At 43.1% G+C, this 20071-nt stretch overlaps 1 protein-coding gene across 2 annotated transcripts; it reads left to right on the forward strand.

Annotated features, from left to right (window-relative positions):
* Positions 1 to 1947: 1947 nt before the first annotated feature.
* LOC123143571 (xanthine dehydrogenase) lies at positions 1948 to 16671 on the forward strand. 2 transcript variants are annotated; one of them, XM_044562514.1, is made up of 15 exons: positions 1948 to 2169; positions 2873 to 2972; positions 5684 to 5792; positions 6671 to 8170; positions 9185 to 9460; positions 9576 to 9890; positions 10701 to 10940; positions 11622 to 11906; positions 11981 to 12202; positions 12441 to 12602; positions 12738 to 12872; positions 14015 to 14251; positions 14325 to 14498; positions 15141 to 15399; positions 16317 to 16671. In XM_044562514.1, the coding sequence occupies exons 1-14, from the start codon at positions 2049 to 2051 to the stop codon at positions 15381 to 15383; spliced, it is 4119 nt and encodes a 1372-aa protein (XP_044418449.1). In that variant the 5' UTR covers positions 1948 to 2048; the 3' UTR covers positions 15384 to 15399; positions 16317 to 16671. The 2 variants fall into 2 exon arrangements, with proteins under 2 accessions (XP_044418449.1, XP_044418450.1); XM_044562515.1 differs by having other exon boundaries at positions 1968 to 2169; positions 2860 to 2972.
* The last annotated feature ends 3400 nt before the right edge of the window (positions 16672 to 20071 follow it).

Below are 20071 nucleotides of genomic sequence, written 5' to 3' on the forward strand. Positions count from 1 at the left end.
ACATTGGACCTCATCCAGTTTCAAGTAATGTGAGCTTTGGGAGGCATGGTGAAAGTCGGCAGTCTATGATAAAAAGAAAAACGTCCGGGTTAATTATGAGCCGGAAGAAATCTACGGTTCAAGGTCAAGGTGGCGGCTTATGAAGGGGACTAATGGTATACATTTAAGTGCATCGGGCTATTTAAGCCGCCGAGGGATTGAGAGTAATTTGATTGTCTACAGGCTTTATCACAGCTAAACCGGAAATTTTATGGCGCATGGTTTTCTTTAAGCCGGAAAGTTCTATGGCGCGGGGTTTCTTTAAACCAGAACTGTAAACCGCCGAGATTCAAGGATTGCAATTTTTACTAAGTGTGGTAAAACAGGTTTCACACATCGCAGTAAAAATTTTGGATCAAAATAGTCGGACAAAAGAAAAGTTTCTACACCTAGAAACAGACGCTGGAGAGGAGCGGAGGTTGCCGCCGTTTGTCTGGTCCGAGTCAGGGTGATGCAGCGGCCAAGGTTGACGAAGACCGGGGGCGCGACGGCGGCGGCAGTAGCGGAGCTTGGGCAGAGGAGCAGTGGCACGAGGAAGAAGATGGAGAGAGAAGTGGCTGAGAGCCCGTCGGGCCGGCCTATTTATAAGGCAAGTTCATAAGTGGGCGCGAGAATCAAGGAGACCACGGCGTGGTTATCTCCCCACGAAACGCCTCGATTTTCGGGATGACAGTAAAGAAAAAGATCCGTTGCGGATCTGGCGGAGTAAAAAACGGGCTTAATGGAAGATGACGTCACGGCGGATTATCCGGAGTCCAGAGGATGACGTCACGCCGGGTTATGGCCTTCACACAATTGTAAGCCGGAGGTTTTCTGTCGAAGAAATGGAAGATTGACATGAGCCGGCTCAAATCAATCTGGGGCCTAATGTTGAGGATATAGACCTTAGAGTCACCCGCCAGGAGGGGCCGGGTTACTCATATGGTCGTTGCCAGAAGCCCGGAGCCAAGCTGGAAGACGATGGGCCAGAGATGGGCTTAAGACCTGGATATGGCTTAAAGCCCGTAATTACAATCGTTATTATGGTAGAACTTGTAGTGTAAGGCAAGAATAGTTGAGAGTCCGAGCCGGACACTTTTATGAGCCGGCCGGGACTCTGAGAGCTGCTGGGCGTCAGCCTCCCTATATAAAGGGACGACCCGGCAGCGGTTTAGGGACAAGAACAATCTCATCGAGAGCCGGGCATAGCAGTTTAGCTCCCTGGTGATCGTAACCCTAATCAATACCACCTCAACTGGACGTAGGCTTTTACCTTCACCGTAAGGGGCCGAACCAGTATAAACCCTCGTGTTCCTTGTCCCGCATTAACCCCTTCAAGCTTCCTAGCTGCGATGGCTCCACGACTAAGTCCTAGCTCGAGGACATCTGCCATGACAATTCCACGACAGATGCCGACTGAATAAAAATCCATGCCACCATCCATAAGTGGTTGCACCCAGAATTCAGAGTACCCCGCACTTTCGCAGGTTGCACCAAGGACTATGTATGCAATATGTAGTGAACGGATAATCGGCAGAAAGGGAAGTAAATTCTCATTATGGTAATTCTACATAGCTCAACAAACAACACACATTTTCATTGGAATTTGAGCTTTAAGTTGTAAATTTGCTCCATGACAACCAATTTTCAAGCATTTTTGGCATATTCTGATGTGGTCTAATGTTAAATACAACACACTACTCGCGTTTTTTCTGTTAATTCGCGAGTAAATTGGAACAGAAATTCGCGAGTAGTGTGTTGGAAACGAATGCCTGGATTTTTATGTTAATTCTGTTACTCTAATGATTTTTGTTTCCACTTCTAGTCAATTGGAAACAAACGGCTCCAAGCCATAGGATTGGAAACGAATGCCTGGATCTGTTTCTTCCTCCAAACGTTTCGATAGAGTGCACGAACTGATCTTTCTCTTCACAGCACTTCGATCCAAATCGTAATCATCCACCCCGATCTTAACGTGCGGTCCAGAAAGCCTCCGCCCCGCGGTGGCGACTGGCGAGGTGATTTTGCCCATGGGGTCGCCCACCAATGCGGCGGCGGACTGGTCCGACGAGGCGCTGATCTACGTCAATGGCGTCCGCCGCCTGCTCCCGGACGGCCTCGCCCACCTCACCCTCCTCCAGTACCTCAGAGGTCGCTCCCCTTCCCCCTTCCCCCTCCCCAGTCTCCCTACACACTTGTATGTAAGCAATGCTGTAGGACCTCTACCGCGTTTCCTACTTCTGAATCGTAAAATTGTTCGCTGAGTTCGTTTCGGAGTCTGCCATCGTACCAGTAGAAAAACTTGCTGGTGTATGCCTGTTGTAGAGCAACCACATTATGGTGGAGGGACAGTTTATACATCTTTTTGGGGAGGAGGTTGTACAAAAATAGCAGCACATTGCGGGTTAATTTGGCTACATTCTGGCAATAGAAAACTTGCTGGGGTATACTTGTTTTAAAGCAACCGCATTGTTCTATTGGTACACTGTAGCAATAGAATCAGTTTTTGTTATCATCTTAAGACAGTTAATTTGGAAGTGTGCTCTTACTGTAAAAATGAGACTGAACTGACAAACAGAGATAAATAGTGGAGGTACAGTACATCCATCCTCCTGCGTCCACGTCTTGCATACATCAAACTGAACCTCAATGGACGTCATGGCATCATCGTAGTTAGTGGCCGCCTTCTTCGAGCAGTCTCACCAGCATCCTCTGTCGTAGGCTGCTGCATTTGTCAGCTTCAAGCCCTCAAGATACAGTAAAACTTACTAACAGTTAACACATAGCACCTGAATCATCTACATATGCTGGTTTGCTAACTATGCTCTAATTTCTGTCTAGCTACTTATTGTAGATATCGGCCTTCGAGGAACAAAACTTGGATGTGGTGAAGGTGGATGTGGAGCCTGCACTGTCATGGTCTCATGCTATGATCAAAGTACAAAGAAATCACAGTGAGCATCATATTCCTTCAACAAGTCATGTCATTCTCACTCTATCTAATTTGAGTTATTCTTGCTGAATGAAATGTTATTTAAAATACAAATTAGTTATTGATGAAATTTACACATATGCGCCTATAGTTATAGTAACCTCACCCTTTCTATACAGGAGGTGGCTTACCATATTCATTCCATCTCATTCCTCCAACCAAACACACAATGGAATCATCTATGGCTGTGTGCACCGCGTGATGCAGAGGCCGGGGGTAATCCTCCTTTTCGGAAAAAAACATAATGGAATCATCCTGTTCCATTCCATCCCTCCAATCCAAATCTGGAACTGCTCAGTTCTTTGTACCAAACACTTAGATGGAACCGTTTCATTCCATCTCGTTCCATTCTCCAGGGGATGGAACCATTCCAATCCATTATACTTGGTTCCCTCAGCCAAACACATCCTAAAAAATCTGAGGTTCACATAGCAATGTGAAACAGATTCTGCAATACATTCACCCTTACTGAGTCTGTATTCTTTCACAGCTAGCTTTGTTCTAGCTGAAACACAGCATGCATTCGCGAACTCTAGTTTGCTTGCATTTACAACATGTGGTGTTTAACTGTTATAGTGGCGTGTGTTGCTAATGAACCATTTTAAGGGCAAATGTAAATCCTATATATTAACTGTTTTTTTTGAACGGTCACCGGGGGGGAGAGGATCCCCACCTGAATATATTGCTCAAAAAGCTGCCAAAGCCAAGAGTCACCCCTTAAGCTTTGGCTGATCCAGTTTATAAGGGAAACCGGATCAAAAACCTAAACAAGTTGACCCCGTTTATGAGGGAAACTGGGCCGAAAATCATACAGGTAACAAGGTTACAAAAGATGAGAAAAAAGTGCCACCCAGGAGAGGGCATGACCTAGCTAGCAGGCAGAAAGACCAACACCACGAGAGACACAAGTAGATGTGGGGTTCTGTCGAGGGATCACAATACCAAGACTCTGCAAACAACCTAATGCACCGCACCGGCGTGCGTACCGAGCCCCACGGCACAACAGAGGATCAACCATAATCAACGAGTGCCAAACCATAACACGAACCTTGACTGGAAGATCCGCCACGGGCGGTCAGAACGATTAGCAGGTTGGGGAGGCATCATTGCGTCGTCATTGAGCAAAGGTGAACCAAGACAACACCAAGAGCCCAAAGCTCGCCGCAGCACAACGGCAACCATGGGAGGGTCTTGAGCATGCACAGCAACAGGGCGGAGACCACGCGAAGGACAGCCAAGAGAAACACCTGAAAAAGAAGCACACCACCGTCGGCCCCAAGCTGGCCGCATCACCACCACCAAACGCACCAGCCTCAACCACACAACAGCAACAGGGGCCGTGGTTTGGGCCTCCAAGATGACGCCTCCAAGGAGTTAGTGCTGTCGAAGACACAACACCATCATCCGATCCGGCAAGCCCGATCTTGGGTTTTCACCCGGAGACCACAAAGCAAAATACCATAGGTGCTGGAGCTCCACAGCGGCACCTCCTGCGAGGAAGACGACGTCCATAGACGCCGCTGCTGCTGACATCGACATAGTCGATGATAGGTTCCCACCCGGAGTTTGAGCACATCCCTACAGCAAGACGGCCTGAACCACGCCGAAGCAGATCCACACGGAACAGCTCGAAGACCACGCCTCTAGGAAGGTATGCGATGCCGGGGAGGTGCCGTCGTGGTCGGCTCACACAATGGGTGAGCAGGGATTTCTCCCAGAGCACCGCCGTACAGGACCCTATTTGGACCACTGCAGTTCAGATCCAGCCCGAGATCGCCGCCAGGCCACCTGCCATCACGACCGGCATGCCCCGAGCCAGAAGCAAGCCACGTATCCACCAGCACTGCCGGCAGCGCCAACCGAGCCGCCGAGCACCATCCCATGACCGACCGCCTCAAAGATCGCTAGATCGGGGACGGGGAACTCAGCAAGCTCCGACCACTGCCAGATCTGGAGCCGGCGCGCCGGCCGCTCCAGTTCCACCTCGCCCCGCAGCTCCCCTGACTCGACGCGCGCCCGTGGCCGCCCGCACCAGCACCGGGCGCCACCACGACCGCGCCACACGCCCAGGGCCGCGCGCACCCAGGACGGGGACGCCCTGCGCTAGCACGCCCGTGCCCGCAACCCCCCGCCATCGAACCCGCAGGCCCACCGCGGCGGCCACCGCCGGCCACTCAGCCGCCGCGCCGAGCAGTCGTCCACACAAGCCGTCAGCTCAAATTTTTACCGGTCAGCACCCCGTCCACAAGGACCAGCAGCCACATCCGGCAGCCATGGGGCCAGAGCAGGGGCAGCCGAAGCATTTAGACTGCCGGCAGCCGTAGCCAAGCAAGCATGGAAGCAGGAGGCGTGGGGGGGGGGGGGGATTTTGGATCTGAGGGAGAAGGAGAGAACGCAGCAGGCTGGAGAGGAGGCTGCACGCAGCCTCGCCGCCGCCGTCCGCCGCGGGGCTTCGCCCGGCGGCCTCCTCCGGCGACGGCGAGGGGAGGGGTGGGCTAGAGGAGGCCGGCCGGAGAGTGGCGGCGGGGACCTCCGGAGTCGCCCGAGAGAGCGACCCGGGAGGCTCAGTCAATATTTTCAATGTCTATATATTAACTGTTATGCATGTTTTGTGGTTATTGCCCATTTCTTGAATCTGAGCTCCATTTTGACCCAAATAATTACATTATTTAGGCACTTTGCAATAAATGCATGCTTGGCTCCACTTTATTCTTTGGAAGGAATGCACATAATCACAGTCGAGGGAATTGGAAATTGCCGACGTGGTTTGCACCCAGTCCAGGTGATGCACTGTTTTTGATTGACTTGTTGGTATCCATGTAGCAGCTACTTCTGTTACTAATATGATCCTAACTAAGGTAAACAATATTATTGTTTTTAATTTATTTCCATACTGGCTGGTGAAATGGTGGATATGGAATCTATTAAACTCTTATATGATAATATGGTATTATGTCGGTTATGTTAGAGTGTTATATATGGCCACGTGATATCCCAATTGTAATGGGTTTCTACATATTTACACACCTGCACGTGCATATATATTGGAATATGACTTCATGAAAATACAAGTTACATATTTCCTCATAGGTTAAATGTTAAGACTTTTTAGCTGTAAAGCCTACCCATGCATACGCAGTAGGTGGGGTGTGTGGATTTGCAGTATGTCTGATTCTGACATGTGGTGTTATCCTATCTAGCTAATAGAGGCACCAAATTTACCATAAGAGTAGTAGTACACAGGTCAACTATGACTGGCAAAAATAGCAGAAACTGATGAACATGATTAAAAGCAATTTTGTTCAGTATAGGAAAAATGCATTTCAACTGTATAACTTTTTACTTGACAGTTTATATTTTGATTGAATACGCCATATGATGTAATTAGGTCAACTGTCTCGAAATATGTGAAGTCGTCATAGAAACCCTACCCATTCATTAAGCTTGTTTACTGTCTCAGAGTTGATTACTTAAAATCTATTTCTTGAAAATGTGGACATGTATGAAGCTGTTACATGTCCATTTTGTGTTAATTTTTGACAGTCTACTGTATGCTGAGAACAAAAAGTGGAATTCTTAGCAAAATTCTTTCATCAGTTCCCGACATCTATTTCATACCTATTTTCCGCGTGATGGTCTATGACTCTACATCTATAACAGGAACGTTTAGCCGAGGCACATGGTTCACAATGTGGATTTTGCACCCCTGGTTTTGTGATGTCCATGTATGCGCTGCTGCGATCAAGTAAACAACCTCCTACTAAAGAGCAGATTGAAGATAGCCTTGCAGGAAATTTGTGTCGCTGTACTGGCTACAGACCAATAATAGATGCCTTCGGTGTTTTTGCGAAAACGGATGATTCCTTGTACACTGCTTCACCTTCAGAAAGTGCCAATGGGAAAGCTATCTGCCCTTCAACTGGGAAGCCATGTTTGTGCAGAAATGAGACAGATGTCAATGGCAATGAATCTTCATTATTGTCTTCGGTGAAAACCTACTTGCCTAGTTCATATAACGAAATTGATGGAAATGCATACAATGAGAAGGAACTCATTTTTCCTCCTGAACTTCAGTTGAGAAAAATTATGCCACTTAGACTGAATGGGTTCAACGGGGTCAGGTGGTATAGACCTCTTAAACTAGACCAGCTACTGCAGTTGAAATCATGCTACCCAGAGGCGAAACTTATCATTGGTAACTCCGAAGTGGGAGTTGAAACAGAGTTCAAGAATGCTCAATATGGGGTCATGATCTCAGTTACCCATGTTCCAGAACTCCACACCCTTAAAGTGGAAGAGGATGGCTTAAGAATCGGTTCTGCAGTTAGACTTGCACAGCTCCAGGATTTCCTAAAGAAGGTTATTGCAGAGCGTGGTTCTCTTCAAACTTCGTCTTGCCAAGCAATACTACGACAGCTTAAATGGTTTGCGGGAACGCAAATCAGGAATGTTGCTTCTGTTGGTGGTAACATTTGTACTGCTAGTCCAATATCAGACCTAAATCCACTTTGGATGTCTACAGGTGCAACATTCCAGATAATTGATGTTAACAACAATGTTAGGACCACCGTTGCAAAAGATTTCTTTCTTGGTTACCGTAAAGTTGATTTAAAGGATGATGAAGTATTGCTATCTGTTATACTACCATGGACAAGGCCATTTGAGTATGTCAAAGAATTTAAACAGGCTCATAGGAGGCAGGATGACATTGCTTTGGTGAATGCTGGAATGCGTGTGCATATAACAGAAGCTGAAGGAAACTGGATAGTATCTGATGTCTCTATCGTCTATGGAGGAGTAGCTGCGGTTCCACTCACAGCTGGAAAAACTGAAAGTTTCCTTGTTGGAAAGAAGTTGGACTATGGATTGTTGGATGAGGCCTTTAATTTGTTAAAAGAGGACATTCCACTAGCAGAGAATGCACCAGGTGGAATGGTTGAATTTCGCAGTTCACTTACTTTGAGTTTCTTTTTCAAATTTTTCCTTTATGTGACACATGAGATGAACACTAAAGGATTGTCGGAGGGGCTGGATGTAGCTAATATGTCAGCTATACAGTCTTACACTAGGCCTGTTACAACTGGAACTCAAGGTTATGAATTAGTGCGACAAGGAACTGCCGTGGGTCAACCAATGGTTCATTTGTCAGCTATGCTTCAGGTATTATTAATGTTTTAGCATTTTATACAGAATCTAAGTTTTAAGTTGTGTCATCCTTTCATCAAAATCAGAATACATGGAACTTTTCCTGGCCAAACCACTTCCATGAGGAGTACCTGTACTTTTAGGCATCTTGTAGTTCCTGGTGTCGGATGTACAATATTTCTCCCATCTTCGTCACCTCTACAACTTGCTGCTTGGAAAATATCATCTGCCTCCTTTTTTGCTTACATTTGTTGTGTTTGGGATTCTTTTGGACAAAACGTACTTTGGGGACCTGGTCTCTGTCTAATCCCCTGGGCACCTTTCAGTTCCACATGTAAACTTCGTTTTCATTAGCCACTGCTGGGAGCTTGTGAAAAAATAAAGTTCACTTTGGACCTTGGCTTAACTTAATATCAGATCTCTCCTGACATTTTCTTTTCTGCTTTATTAGATCTCCAATTCAGCGATGCCGTGAATCTCTTGCTTTTTGATGGCATTGATACCAAGGCAGCATCTTTGACCACACCATGCTAGCCAAATAATCCTGTCTTTCCTCCGTGTTCTATTTTTCTGCCAAACTCAATGTTTTATACCTGAGGCCAGGGTTTTGTTAATTAGAAATCTGGAATCAGATCCAAACCAATTACAAACCTATGTATATGGAAGTTGAATTCAAAGTGGGCTAGGTGTGTGAATCGGACAATCCGAAGCTGGTTAACACAAACTGGAACCCAGTTGGTTCTGCTTTCTCAGCTAGTTTTCGTCTTGTTTTCTGTTACTATAATGTTCTTTTATAAAATATTTCTTTCTGGACCACACATTCAAATGTATGCCATTTTTATTCAGAAGCATGCCAAAATGATGCAAAATACAACCAACCTCCAGATAGAAGAAACAAAAAATAAAAACAAAAAAGAAACAACAAACATTTTTAACAATTAACGACTTAATTAACTAACTAACTATAAAAGTGGGGGGTTGTTTTGTTATATTTTATTTCGTGACTTGCTAGATCATCCAATATGATAGGTGACTGGTGAGGCAGAATATGTTGGTGACACACCGACACCCCCGAATACCTTGCATGCTGCTCTGGTACTGAGTAAGGAGGCTCACGCTCGCATTTTGTCTATTGATGATTCAGTTGCCAAATTTTCCCCTGGGTTCGCTGGTCTCTTCCTCTCAAAAGATGTGCCCGGTGCTAACAATATTGGGCCAATTAGATTCCTCCAAAAAAAGAATATTGGGCCAATTATCCATGATGGGGAGGTTTTTGCATCTGATGTCGTTACTTGTGTTGGCCAGGTATATCTGTTGGATCTGATATTTTAGTCGTACAGGTTTTGATATGACTTGGGAGGTGGGATGTCCCCCATCCTTGTTATTTTGTCAAATTACACCTTTCTCTTCTCATTGGCAGATCATTGGAATCGTTGTGGCAGACACCCATGATAATGCAAAAGCTGCTGCAAATAAAGTAAATATCAAGTATTCTGAGCTGCCAGCAATCCTCTCAATAGAGGAAGCTATCAAAGCTGGTAGTTTTCATCCACATACCACGAGATGCCTTTCGAAAGGGGATGTTGAACTATGTTTTGCGTCCAATACATGCGATAAAGTTATAGAAGGAGAAGTTCAAGTCGGAGGTCAAGAGCACTTCTACATGGAACCTCAATGCACTCTTGTCTGGCCAGTTGATTCTGGAAATGAAATTCATATGATCTCATCTACTCAAGTATGCTCTGTTCTTTAAGTTTGAATTTATAATGTGAATTTCATATGTCGATAATATGTTTGATGCTCCCAAAGCAATAGCTTTATGAACGAAAAACCAATTTAGAAACGAACCACAAATCTAACGAGAAATGTACATTTTGTGCCTTCTTTGCGTTCTTTGGTGCTTGCTCGTAAAAAAGTAATAGCTTCTTCTGAAATAAGTAATCTAGAAAAAGGAGTATGAAACTCAGGCTCACCTAGAGATACTGCAAAGCAATACCTTCTCTTCTAAGTGTCAGGTTAAGAGGCAGGGGTAGAGGGGGCGGGACCCACTGTAACTAGTGCTTCTGCTTATTATAGGCTATAGCCCAGCATCTGGAGCAGTCCATTTTTTTTCAGGAGGCTTCACTTCTAAGGATTTGTATATTACATAGTACCTAGTCACCTAATGACTCAGTGCCAGAAATTTTTATTCTTCAGTGCTCCCTCTGTAAACTAATATAGACCTAAAAGGTCTTATATTAGTTTACAGAGGGAGTACAAATTAAGCCTCATGTGTATTAAATGTACCAAAGGTTCATCAAAGAGTTCTTTCTTCGATGAGAAGTGCGTCAAAGTTGAGTGCCTGTCTTGGTTCAGTTTGTTCAGGCCTTGGCAGTTTTCAGCTAAATATTTTTCCTGTACAAATTGTAGTATTGTCTTTCCTGCCCTTATTTTTGTGAGTTCACTTGTCTATTGTTACCAGTGTCTTGTGTCATGTTTGTTTAACATTGCATATGCACTCAGTCTTATATATTCTCTTATTTGACTAAATGTTCTTTATCTTAAGGCTCCCCATACACATCAGAAGTATGTTGCTAATGTTCTTGGTCTTCCACTATCAAAAGTTGTTTGCAAGACTAAGCGTATTGGTGGCGGATTTGGTGGAAAAGAAACCAGATCAGTAATATTTGCTGCGGCAGCTTCCGTAGCTTCCTATTGTCTAAGAAGGCCAGTAAAGATTGTTTTGGATAGGGATGTTGACATGATGACAACTGGACAAAGGCACAGTTTCTTGGGGAAATATAAGGTATGGTGTTCAAACAGTATATTCTTTTCAGCCAAATCGTTAGTAGTGTGATGTTGCATTAATCCAAACTGGCCACTGAGTCGCACAGGACCTGTTGTCCGTGTCCATCTGAGTGTGTTGTAAGCTTGCATGCCGCTAGTCTAGTATGAGACTGTGAGTACGTGTAGATTCAAATAGAGTATGACTGGGTAGAGTTATTGAGTGTTGGTTGCTCCTACATAAGCAGCGGTAGTCATCAAGTCGTATCAGAAAAATACAAGAACAGTAGAAGAAATACGAGGCACGATATGTGCCTCTGGCCAATTTCAAATTGTTGCTTTTGTGTCTGTGCGTTTTGGACTTCTGTTCCTGGTGCATATGGAGCTGTCAGATCGTGTGTTGGATCCTTGGGAAAGCTAACATGTGAGTCTGATGGCTCTACTCTGCTGAGTTCGTAGCAAATAATTTCAGCAACTTGGTTGATTGGTTATGGAAGACTAACATCTCCATATGCGCCATGTTTTGAGATTTGAAAGATAGATGTGAATTTTTCAGTGATAATCAGTGAATACACTGGACCACTGTCATGTAATGTTGAAATCAATTGCGTATGATAACAGGTGGAAGCTTAGCTCAAATACGAGTAGTACCGAATTTCTCTCTACTTTTCTGTATTTTACCTAACTATAATTGATCTTTTAGGTTGGATTTACCAATGATGGGAAGATACTGGCCTTAGACCTCGAAATTTATAACAATGGCGGCAACACGTTAGATCTGTCCCTTGCAGTCTTGGAACATGCTATGCTTGAGTCGGAAAATGTCTATGATATACCCAACATCAGAGCCAGTGGGAAAGTATGCTTTACAAATTTCCCAAGCAATACTGCTTTTAGAGGTTTTGGTGGTCCACAAGGTATGTTGATTGCAGAGAATTGGATTCACCACATGGCTACGGAACTCAGGCGTAGTCCCGAGGAGATAAAAGTAAGCATGAACATCTTTTGTTGATGATGATCCTTGTCACATCATTTTTTTGGTAAATGATATACTGTTTACAGGAACTTAATTTGCACAGCGATGGAACCGTGCTTTATTATGGCCAGTTGCTCCAGAATTGTATGATACATTCGGTTTGGGATGAACTAAAGGCATCTTCTAATTTTGTGGAGGCTCGCAAAGCTGTGAATGTGTTTAACAGTAATAATCGTTGGCGAAAGCGAGGCATTGCTATGGTTCCCACAAAATTTGGCATATCCTTCACTAAAAAATTTATGAATCAGGTGAGTAGCTTCCCCACATAGAAAGCTCTGCTAGCTTTGCGCACTCAAATTTGGCCATGCCCCCACCCTAGTTAGTAGGCCGATTCACCGATTAATGGCTACTCCCAAGCAGGCCGAGCAGCTATCAGTTACCGATTTCCTGAACAATGGTTATGTATAACCTTAGCTATGGCTTACATTATGTTAATTTACATCGTTATTCAATCTAACACAAGTTTTGATGGATGAAAAATTGCAGGCTGGTGCCCTTGTGCAAGTTTATACTGATGGTACTGTCCTGGTAACACACGGTGGGGTTGAGATGGGACAGGGTTTACACACAAAGATAGCCCAAGTTGCTGCTTCGTCACTAGATATCCCCCTAAGCTGTGTATTTATCGCAGAGACAAGTACGGACAAGGTACGATTTTGAACCCATTGCTCATAGGGGCCACAAGTCCCCGTATACACAAGATATATTTACTTTTGTAATTATTTGTATGTTGTACTATTTCTGTAAAGAACGATGGGGTTATCACGCATTTCATATGCTTAGGTTCCAAGTGCTTCACCAACAGCAGCTTCCGCCAGTTCAGATTTGTATGGTGCTGCAGTTTTGAATGCTTGTCAGCAAATAAAGGCTCGGATGGAACCCATCGCTAGTAGGGGGAACCACAAGTCCTTTGCTGAGGTAATCAATATCATGTTCTCTGTCTTGACTCTTGAGTAGTTGGACAACATTATTTATTCTCATCAGAAGAATCTCGGTGAACTGTAGAAAATCGTTATTGTATTTCCATGACAACGAAATATGATCAATACTTGCATTACGTATATCAACACTTTACTGGTTATGCTAGTTGCCATCTTTTTATGATACTGCGGTTGATAGATCTAGTGTTGAGACCAACAACAGGGTAACCAGTTCAAGCATTGGACTATTCTAAGACAGTATGAAAAAGCTTGATATCCCTTGGGGGCTCTTCAAGTTTAGCACCAAACTGGATACAGATAAATGGCTAATGTTCATACTCTGTGTGTTATCACTCATTTGTCTTGACATATAATGTACGCACAAGGCCCACAGTAGCCACTAGCCAACAAAGGGGATTAAAATTAGTAAGAAACAGGTTGGAAACTATATTGGCTGGTTTTCCTCTGTCCCTTCATCAAAACTCGCCTTTCTCTTGACATCTATTTATTTTTAACTCTGAAATAGAATTGTAAAGGGGAGTTGCAAAGTGTGCTAGACGTTTTAACTCCATCTGGCCACTTAAAATCATCCTTCCCTCCGCAAAATGCCCTGAAACCCTCAGTAGCTCACCTTTATCCCCAAGCGCCAACTACTGCTGATTCCAAAGAAACGCAAATATGTTTTGTCTCACCACATATGTACGATTGGTCATTGGTGGAGAAAGCTTTGTGCTTCCCTAGCACACTGTGTCTGCATTTTGTACGTAACATGTACTACCATGAAGTTGCCACCTCCAGGATTGCAGTATACAACTCATCCGGAGAAGTGGCGGCAATGTCAGCTTTGCCCTCCACTAACATTTGAGATTGACATCTCATCACTAGGGCTGACAACGAGTCGAGTTCGCCCCTTTTGAGACTGCTTGGTAAAACCTCGACAGAGTGTGCCATTGAAAGAATAATGTTAACTTAAATGAAAAATATAGCGTTTGATAAAGGCTTAATCTCATGGAATGGGTCGATCTTTCTGCTCATGCGTTTACAAGATGTCAAAATTAAATGAATTGAAAATACATTTTATTCCAGCTGTAAAAAGTTAGCAGTCCGATTAATTTTGGTGTGACCTTCTGTTTTTTCCAGTTAGCTGAAGCATGCTACATGGAGCGGGTCGATCTTTCTGCTCATGGGTTTTATATTACCCCTGATATTGGGTTTGACTGGAATGCTGGCAAGGGAACTCCATTTAATTATTTCACCTATGGAGCCGCATTTGCAGAAGTTGAGATTGACACCCTAACTGGGGATTTCCACACAAGGAAAGCTGATATTGTTATGGATCTCGGCTATTCGATTAATCCAGCAATTGATATTGGCCAGGTATGTTTACATGATACCTTCTCTCGTATATTCCCTTTTGAATTCCTCTGTTAACTTCGATTGCTTATTCCAGATTGAAGGAGCTTTCATCCAAGGTTTGGGTTGGGCTGCCATGGAAGAGCTAAAATGGGGGGATGATAACCACAAGTGGATCCGACCTGGACACCTTTTCACTCGTGGTCCTTGCTCTTACAAAATACCCTCTGTAAATGATATACCTCTCAATTTCAAGGTTTCACTGTTGAAGGTAAGTTCCCATTTTTGCAGTTTGATTTCAAATATTACAATAGAAAAAGGTGTTGTTTTGTACCGCAACAGTAGAAGTGAGACTACAAACATCAGGGGTGTTTCTACTGCAATAGTTGGTTCGAAATGCCTGAGAATTATTTTACACATAGTGTGGATCTCGCCTAAAATGTTCACTAAAACTACTGCAAAAACAACTTATAATGAAACCAGACATATGATCCTTTCATCCATTTATTTGTTATCCTGTTAACAGTTAAACCTTTGTCTCTGTATTAACCGTAACAGCTAATTGTGGGCTATTCTGCTAGTGTTTTCTTTTGTCAAAAATGCAATTGATAACTTGACAGGATGGCTTTTCTGCTACTCCAGCGGCCATAGACATATATGGAAGAAATAATGTGAAGTGTAGATGTAGGTTTTCCACAGATGCTTGATCTTTAAAGCAAGAACCAGTATGGCGGATGGTATTTCCCACATGCATTTTATGCACAGAATCAAGTGCCAACGTGGAATCTTATAAAACTGAATATCTTCTACATAAACTTCATAGCTGAATTGTGTTGTTTTGGAAGGCATGTATTCATTTCCATTTGCTCGGTGTCCTCTTGGTTAACCTGTCACTTTATTCTCTTGACTGCAGGGCGTTCCAAACCCAAAGGCCATCCACTCGTCCAAGGCTGTAGGAGAGCCGCCGTTCTTCCTTGCTTCCTCCGTCTTGTTTGCGATAAAAGACGCGATCACAGCGGCCAGGGCAGAGGAGGGTCATCTCGACTGGTTCCCCCTTGACAACCCGGCAACACCTGAAAGAATAAGGATGGCGTGTGTTGACTCCATTACCAAGAAATTTGCCAGTGTATATTACCGTCCCAAGCTTAGTGTATAGTGGCAACACCTAGAAGGTAAATAAATGTCTACATATTCCCATTGAATTTATCTTGTTGCGAGCAGCAGGGGAGGCTCTGTTTTGACCTTCCCATCAGGACCATCAACAACGTACATGTATAAACTCTTGCGATCTTCTAGTACTTGATTAGATTAACACGTAGCTAGACTCTGACTAGAACTAGGACTCTTAACCTGCTAACCATGCTAACTTGTTGGATTCGGGACTTGACTGCAACCCATCTTGGGCACGACGATAAAACTTCAACTATTACTAATCTAATCAAGATTATTGTTAACATGGATCAATAGAGTAACGATGGCAGAGAATGTGAAGAAAGAAAGATACTCCATGGTTACTCTATTGATCCATGTTAGCAATAATGGGAGTATGTCAGACATGTACGCAAGATTGTCAGCTTTTAGAACAGAACGTTAACAAATACACGCATTGGCAGTGGGTCGTATTAGTTAGATCTTGAATATGTGCAAACCCGATATCCTCGTGCCTCCTAAGCTGACAATTCTGTAGCGAAAAACCATGCACCATAATATGAGCCCACTTAGTAAAAAAACTTACTATTTGTTTAAGTCCTTAACATATCTGTATTTTTCATGTAAAAAAGAACATTATTGTGTCTTGGAATAAGCAGAACAAAATTGAGTTCTCTGAAGACTAATCTTTGAGCAATTTACATGCACTTGGAAGACTCAAGAGTTGACATTTGTGATTTGCTTGAAGAGTTTGGAAATCAGAATATCTGTTTTTTTGCAACCGTTTGTTTGTGCTGTGCAACTTTGAATTTCCAATAAATACTGCGTATACCGTTGATGTTTTACATACCCTTTTTCAGAAGTTACACTGATCAATCTGCTTGATTGTCATATACATATTTGAATGATCATAATCCAATTATATTTTTCTGTTTATAAGGGGGAAACCAGCCAACTTCTGACAAGCTACACCTACTTACCTCAGACAACAAAATGTAACTGAGATAAGATCATGCTAGACTCAAGATGCATCGATCTGAAGCAAAGTTAAGTACACAGGACTGCGGTGATATATATTAAAGAGATCTACATTGAACAGAGTGAGCTAGACGTGGGAACTGCAAAATTCATCGACAACTTGTCATGCTGAGAATTTAGATGCATATATGTTTTTAAGTTTTTTTTAAAATTACAGATGCTATGTGGTTGAACCTAGCTCAACGGTACCACATCTAAAAAAACACTTCATGTCAACCCCAGTCCTCTCGCGGTAAATTAATATGTGGCTCCTGTTAGGTCTGCCTCTTAATAATTCTGCATCACTTCACGTAATTGTAAAAAAGGGTATGCTCATTGTGTTACCGTAAAAAACAGAAAATGCATTCTAGTTGGAACACTTAAAGGAGATTAAAGAACCTTACCAAATGTATATAAGCTTAGAATTGCAATATCCTATCCACATTGGCATCACATAATTAGCTACTATATACAGATGACATCCTTGTGTTTCCGTAGAAATGAGAAGCTTAATAAGGAAGCTTTTTTTTATTCAAAAACGTGCAATGAGTATTTTCCAGGCATCCCCTGTTGTGCATTGATAGAAAACGAGTGATTTAAAAGCCTAAAACTAAACCATTGCAATTGATTCTTACACCTCCAGGCAGCAAGGAAAGCAACATCTACATACAATTTTCTTGAATTTGTCAGTCTCATACATTCTCAGTGACTCCCATGCCTAAACTCGTGACTGCAAATAGGCGGACCATTTTTGATCTAGGATGAGAAAAGAGGAATATTTAGCACACATGGCAGCATTGTGTGCCTTGTATAGCAAGTTCCCTAGTATATGACACCTATTTATAGCCAAACCATGGCCAATTGAGTATTTTGGAGTTAACCAATATTTTCTGGGCCACAAAAAATTCACGAGTTTTCATGCCTTCAATCTTTTGTCTTCATTTCCACATTATTACTCTCATAAATGGAGAGATCGACATCTTGCACTTATGAAGCACCTGCAATGGCATTCAGGGATGTTAAAGTGGTGATTCTATTGAATATAGAGCGCTCAATGCAGCTCTTGTGCTCACCAACATAAGCTAACGGTTGCATATATATACTTGCATACATGCCATTACTAGATGTTAGCGTGCTGCATATATGTGAGTTACTGATTTATTAACATTTCTGAATTTTTGCTGACAAGATGTGGCCTGTACTTATAGGAAGATGTGTGCCACTGTCAGTACACACACACACACACACACACACACACACACACACACACACACACACACACACACACACACACACCGTACACATTGAAGGAAAAGAAATCATAAGAGAAAAAAGATACAGGTAGTTTCTAAAGGAGGCTATCTTAATACGTGACTCTGTATGTACGCCGATTACATCCATAAGCATTTTCACCTTTTTCTGAAATTGGAGCCGCTCAATTGCTGCTCACGTGATGTGATATTTTAGTGCACGCTAATTTGTCCAAATGATGAATGATTAGATGTGATGAGAAAATGATTTAATTCAACTCTGAACTAAGTAATCCTAAATTTTTGTTTAGTCCGATCCTGAGATGATTTCTGAATATCGTCTTCCTGTTACATGTTATTTCTCGCTTTCATGATAATTTCAGGCACTGGAAATGGAAGTAAAATGCAATTCTCCATTGTTTGATGCATTTTTTTTGGATTGAGAGTGTATTTCCATCCATTACAGGATAATTACAATGAAACACCAGAACAAACAATGATAAATAGATGGATATCACAAAACGACACAATGCAATGACCTCAGCTCCATCCACATATGTGCCCATGACATCACAGATCACACTACAAATGTCAAAAACTCCTAAAAACATCTGCAGATTACAAACGCTAAAGTTGCTCGCCTCGTGTCGCTCTCGCAAGCGGTGTTGGGCGAACCCTAGACAGGGGCGTGGCGGCGGCGACGGGTGTGCAAGATCGTGATCTGGCGGTGCGTGTTGGCCGAGATCCAGCCAGGCACTAGTAGAAAAAGGGTCATTTGTCCTGGTTCGTAAGGCCCATTTGTCCTGATTGGGGAACCGGGACTAAAGGGTCGGTACTAAAGCCCTACACCTTTAGTCCCGGTTCTTACACCAACCGGGACAGATGGGCCTCCACGTGGCCGTTGCGGCGAGCCCAGGCAGGAGGGCCTTCGGTCCCGGTTGGTAGCACCAACCGGGACCAAAAGGCATCCACGCGTCAGTAGTTGGCAGGAGCTGAGGTTTTTTTTGAAAGGGGGTGGGTTTAGGGGGGTTAATTTAGGTGTTTCATATATTGTGTTAGCTAGCTAATTAATAGAGAGAAGTGTCCTCTCTTATCTCCGTGGTCGACGCTACGTACTATACGTATAGAGCGGACTCGACACGCTAGCTAGCTAGTAAGAAAATGAAGGAAACAGAAGATCGTCATGAACATATGCATACAGAGAGAAGTGATATCGACCTCTCCTTCTCCGAAAGATTGGTCGAACAACAAGTTTTCGTATATCTATCCGACGCTACTGGCTACATACATACAATATAAGATCTCTTACAATATAATCCCCTAATTATGTATGAACTAAGGGTCCACATGGTATTCTCCGTCTTTATCAATCACGTGGTCAAGAAAGAATGCCGCCAATTCCTCTTAAATTGCTCGCATGCGATCTGGTGCTAGGAGTTCATCCCGCATCCGAAACATTTAATTTAAAGTAGGGGGCCAATACATATATATGAATGAATGAAACTCAACACAAATGATGGTAATAAAATAAAATTGTGAATATTATTACTTACGCACTTCATATTGTTTGTTAGAGTAGCCCCACTCACAGGTCATGTGGCGGATGGACTCGCAAACGTAGTATCCACAATAATTATTCCCGGCTTCCTGCCACAACCACTTTACAAGAAATAGAGGTCAATCAATCTGATAAGCAAGCATGCTAAATGGTATTGATGAAACTAGCGCTTGAATCACTAGGAGATGCGCGGAACTAGCTAGTAGTCCTTATTTTTGGGTGTGTAAATCGCAGCTTCCTCGGCAGTCTCGGAACTTTTGAGGTGAATTTTTTCCAAACCCTGCCAGACAAAGAAAACAATTACTTGATATCAGGAAATGGACAAAGTCGCCGATATGGTGCGATAATGATCGATTTAACTTACTTCTCGAGCATTTCAGCCATGTCCGCATCCTCTTGGGGATCTTTTTGTCTCGAGTCTAAGACGGTTATTAGTCCCTGCTCAAGCTTAATCTCTAGGAGAATATAGTGGAACCTGCGCACGCATGCATAACTCATCAATTACATTACTATAACCTCGACTAATAAGGGAAACCGAATATGCACAAGACAGTAACACTTGAAGTTGTAAGGAAAGAGTATTATAACTTTGTTTTGATTTAATACCAGCGATCGTAGCAAGTTGGCCTCGGTATCTTTCGCATGAAATTCAACCGTATATGCATCTATGAGATTTGTGTTAATGAACCAAATATCACCGATTTGTATTTTCTTCAATTCGGCGATCTTCAATCTGCATAATATAGTGAGGATAATTATATATACATGCAATGAAAGAGCTGACCTATATATAGAGACTTAATGACAGAAGTAGTACTTACAGACAGTAGCAAGTGACCGTTAATTTATCGAGGGCCTTTTGATTGAAAA

The sequence above is a fragment of the Triticum aestivum genome, chromosome 6D (genome assembly GCF_018294505.1).
Source record: "Triticum aestivum cultivar Chinese Spring chromosome 6D, IWGSC CS RefSeq v2.1, whole genome shotgun sequence".
NCBI classification, from domain to species: Eukaryota; Viridiplantae; Streptophyta; class Magnoliopsida; order Poales; family Poaceae; genus Triticum; species Triticum aestivum.

Coding starts and splice junctions, on each gene's coding strand:
- LOC123143571 (XM_044562514.1), top strand. CDS start 2,049: ATGGGGTCGCCCACCAATGCGGCGGCGGACTGGTCCGACGAGGCGCTG. Junction 12,603..12,737: donor CAGAGACAAGTACGGACAAG/GTACGATTTTGA, acceptor TCATATGCTTAG/GTTCCAAGTGCTTCACCAAC. Junction 14,252..14,324: donor CAGCAATTGATATTGGCCAG/GTATGTTTACAT, acceptor TGCTTATTCCAG/ATTGAAGGAGCTTTCATCCA.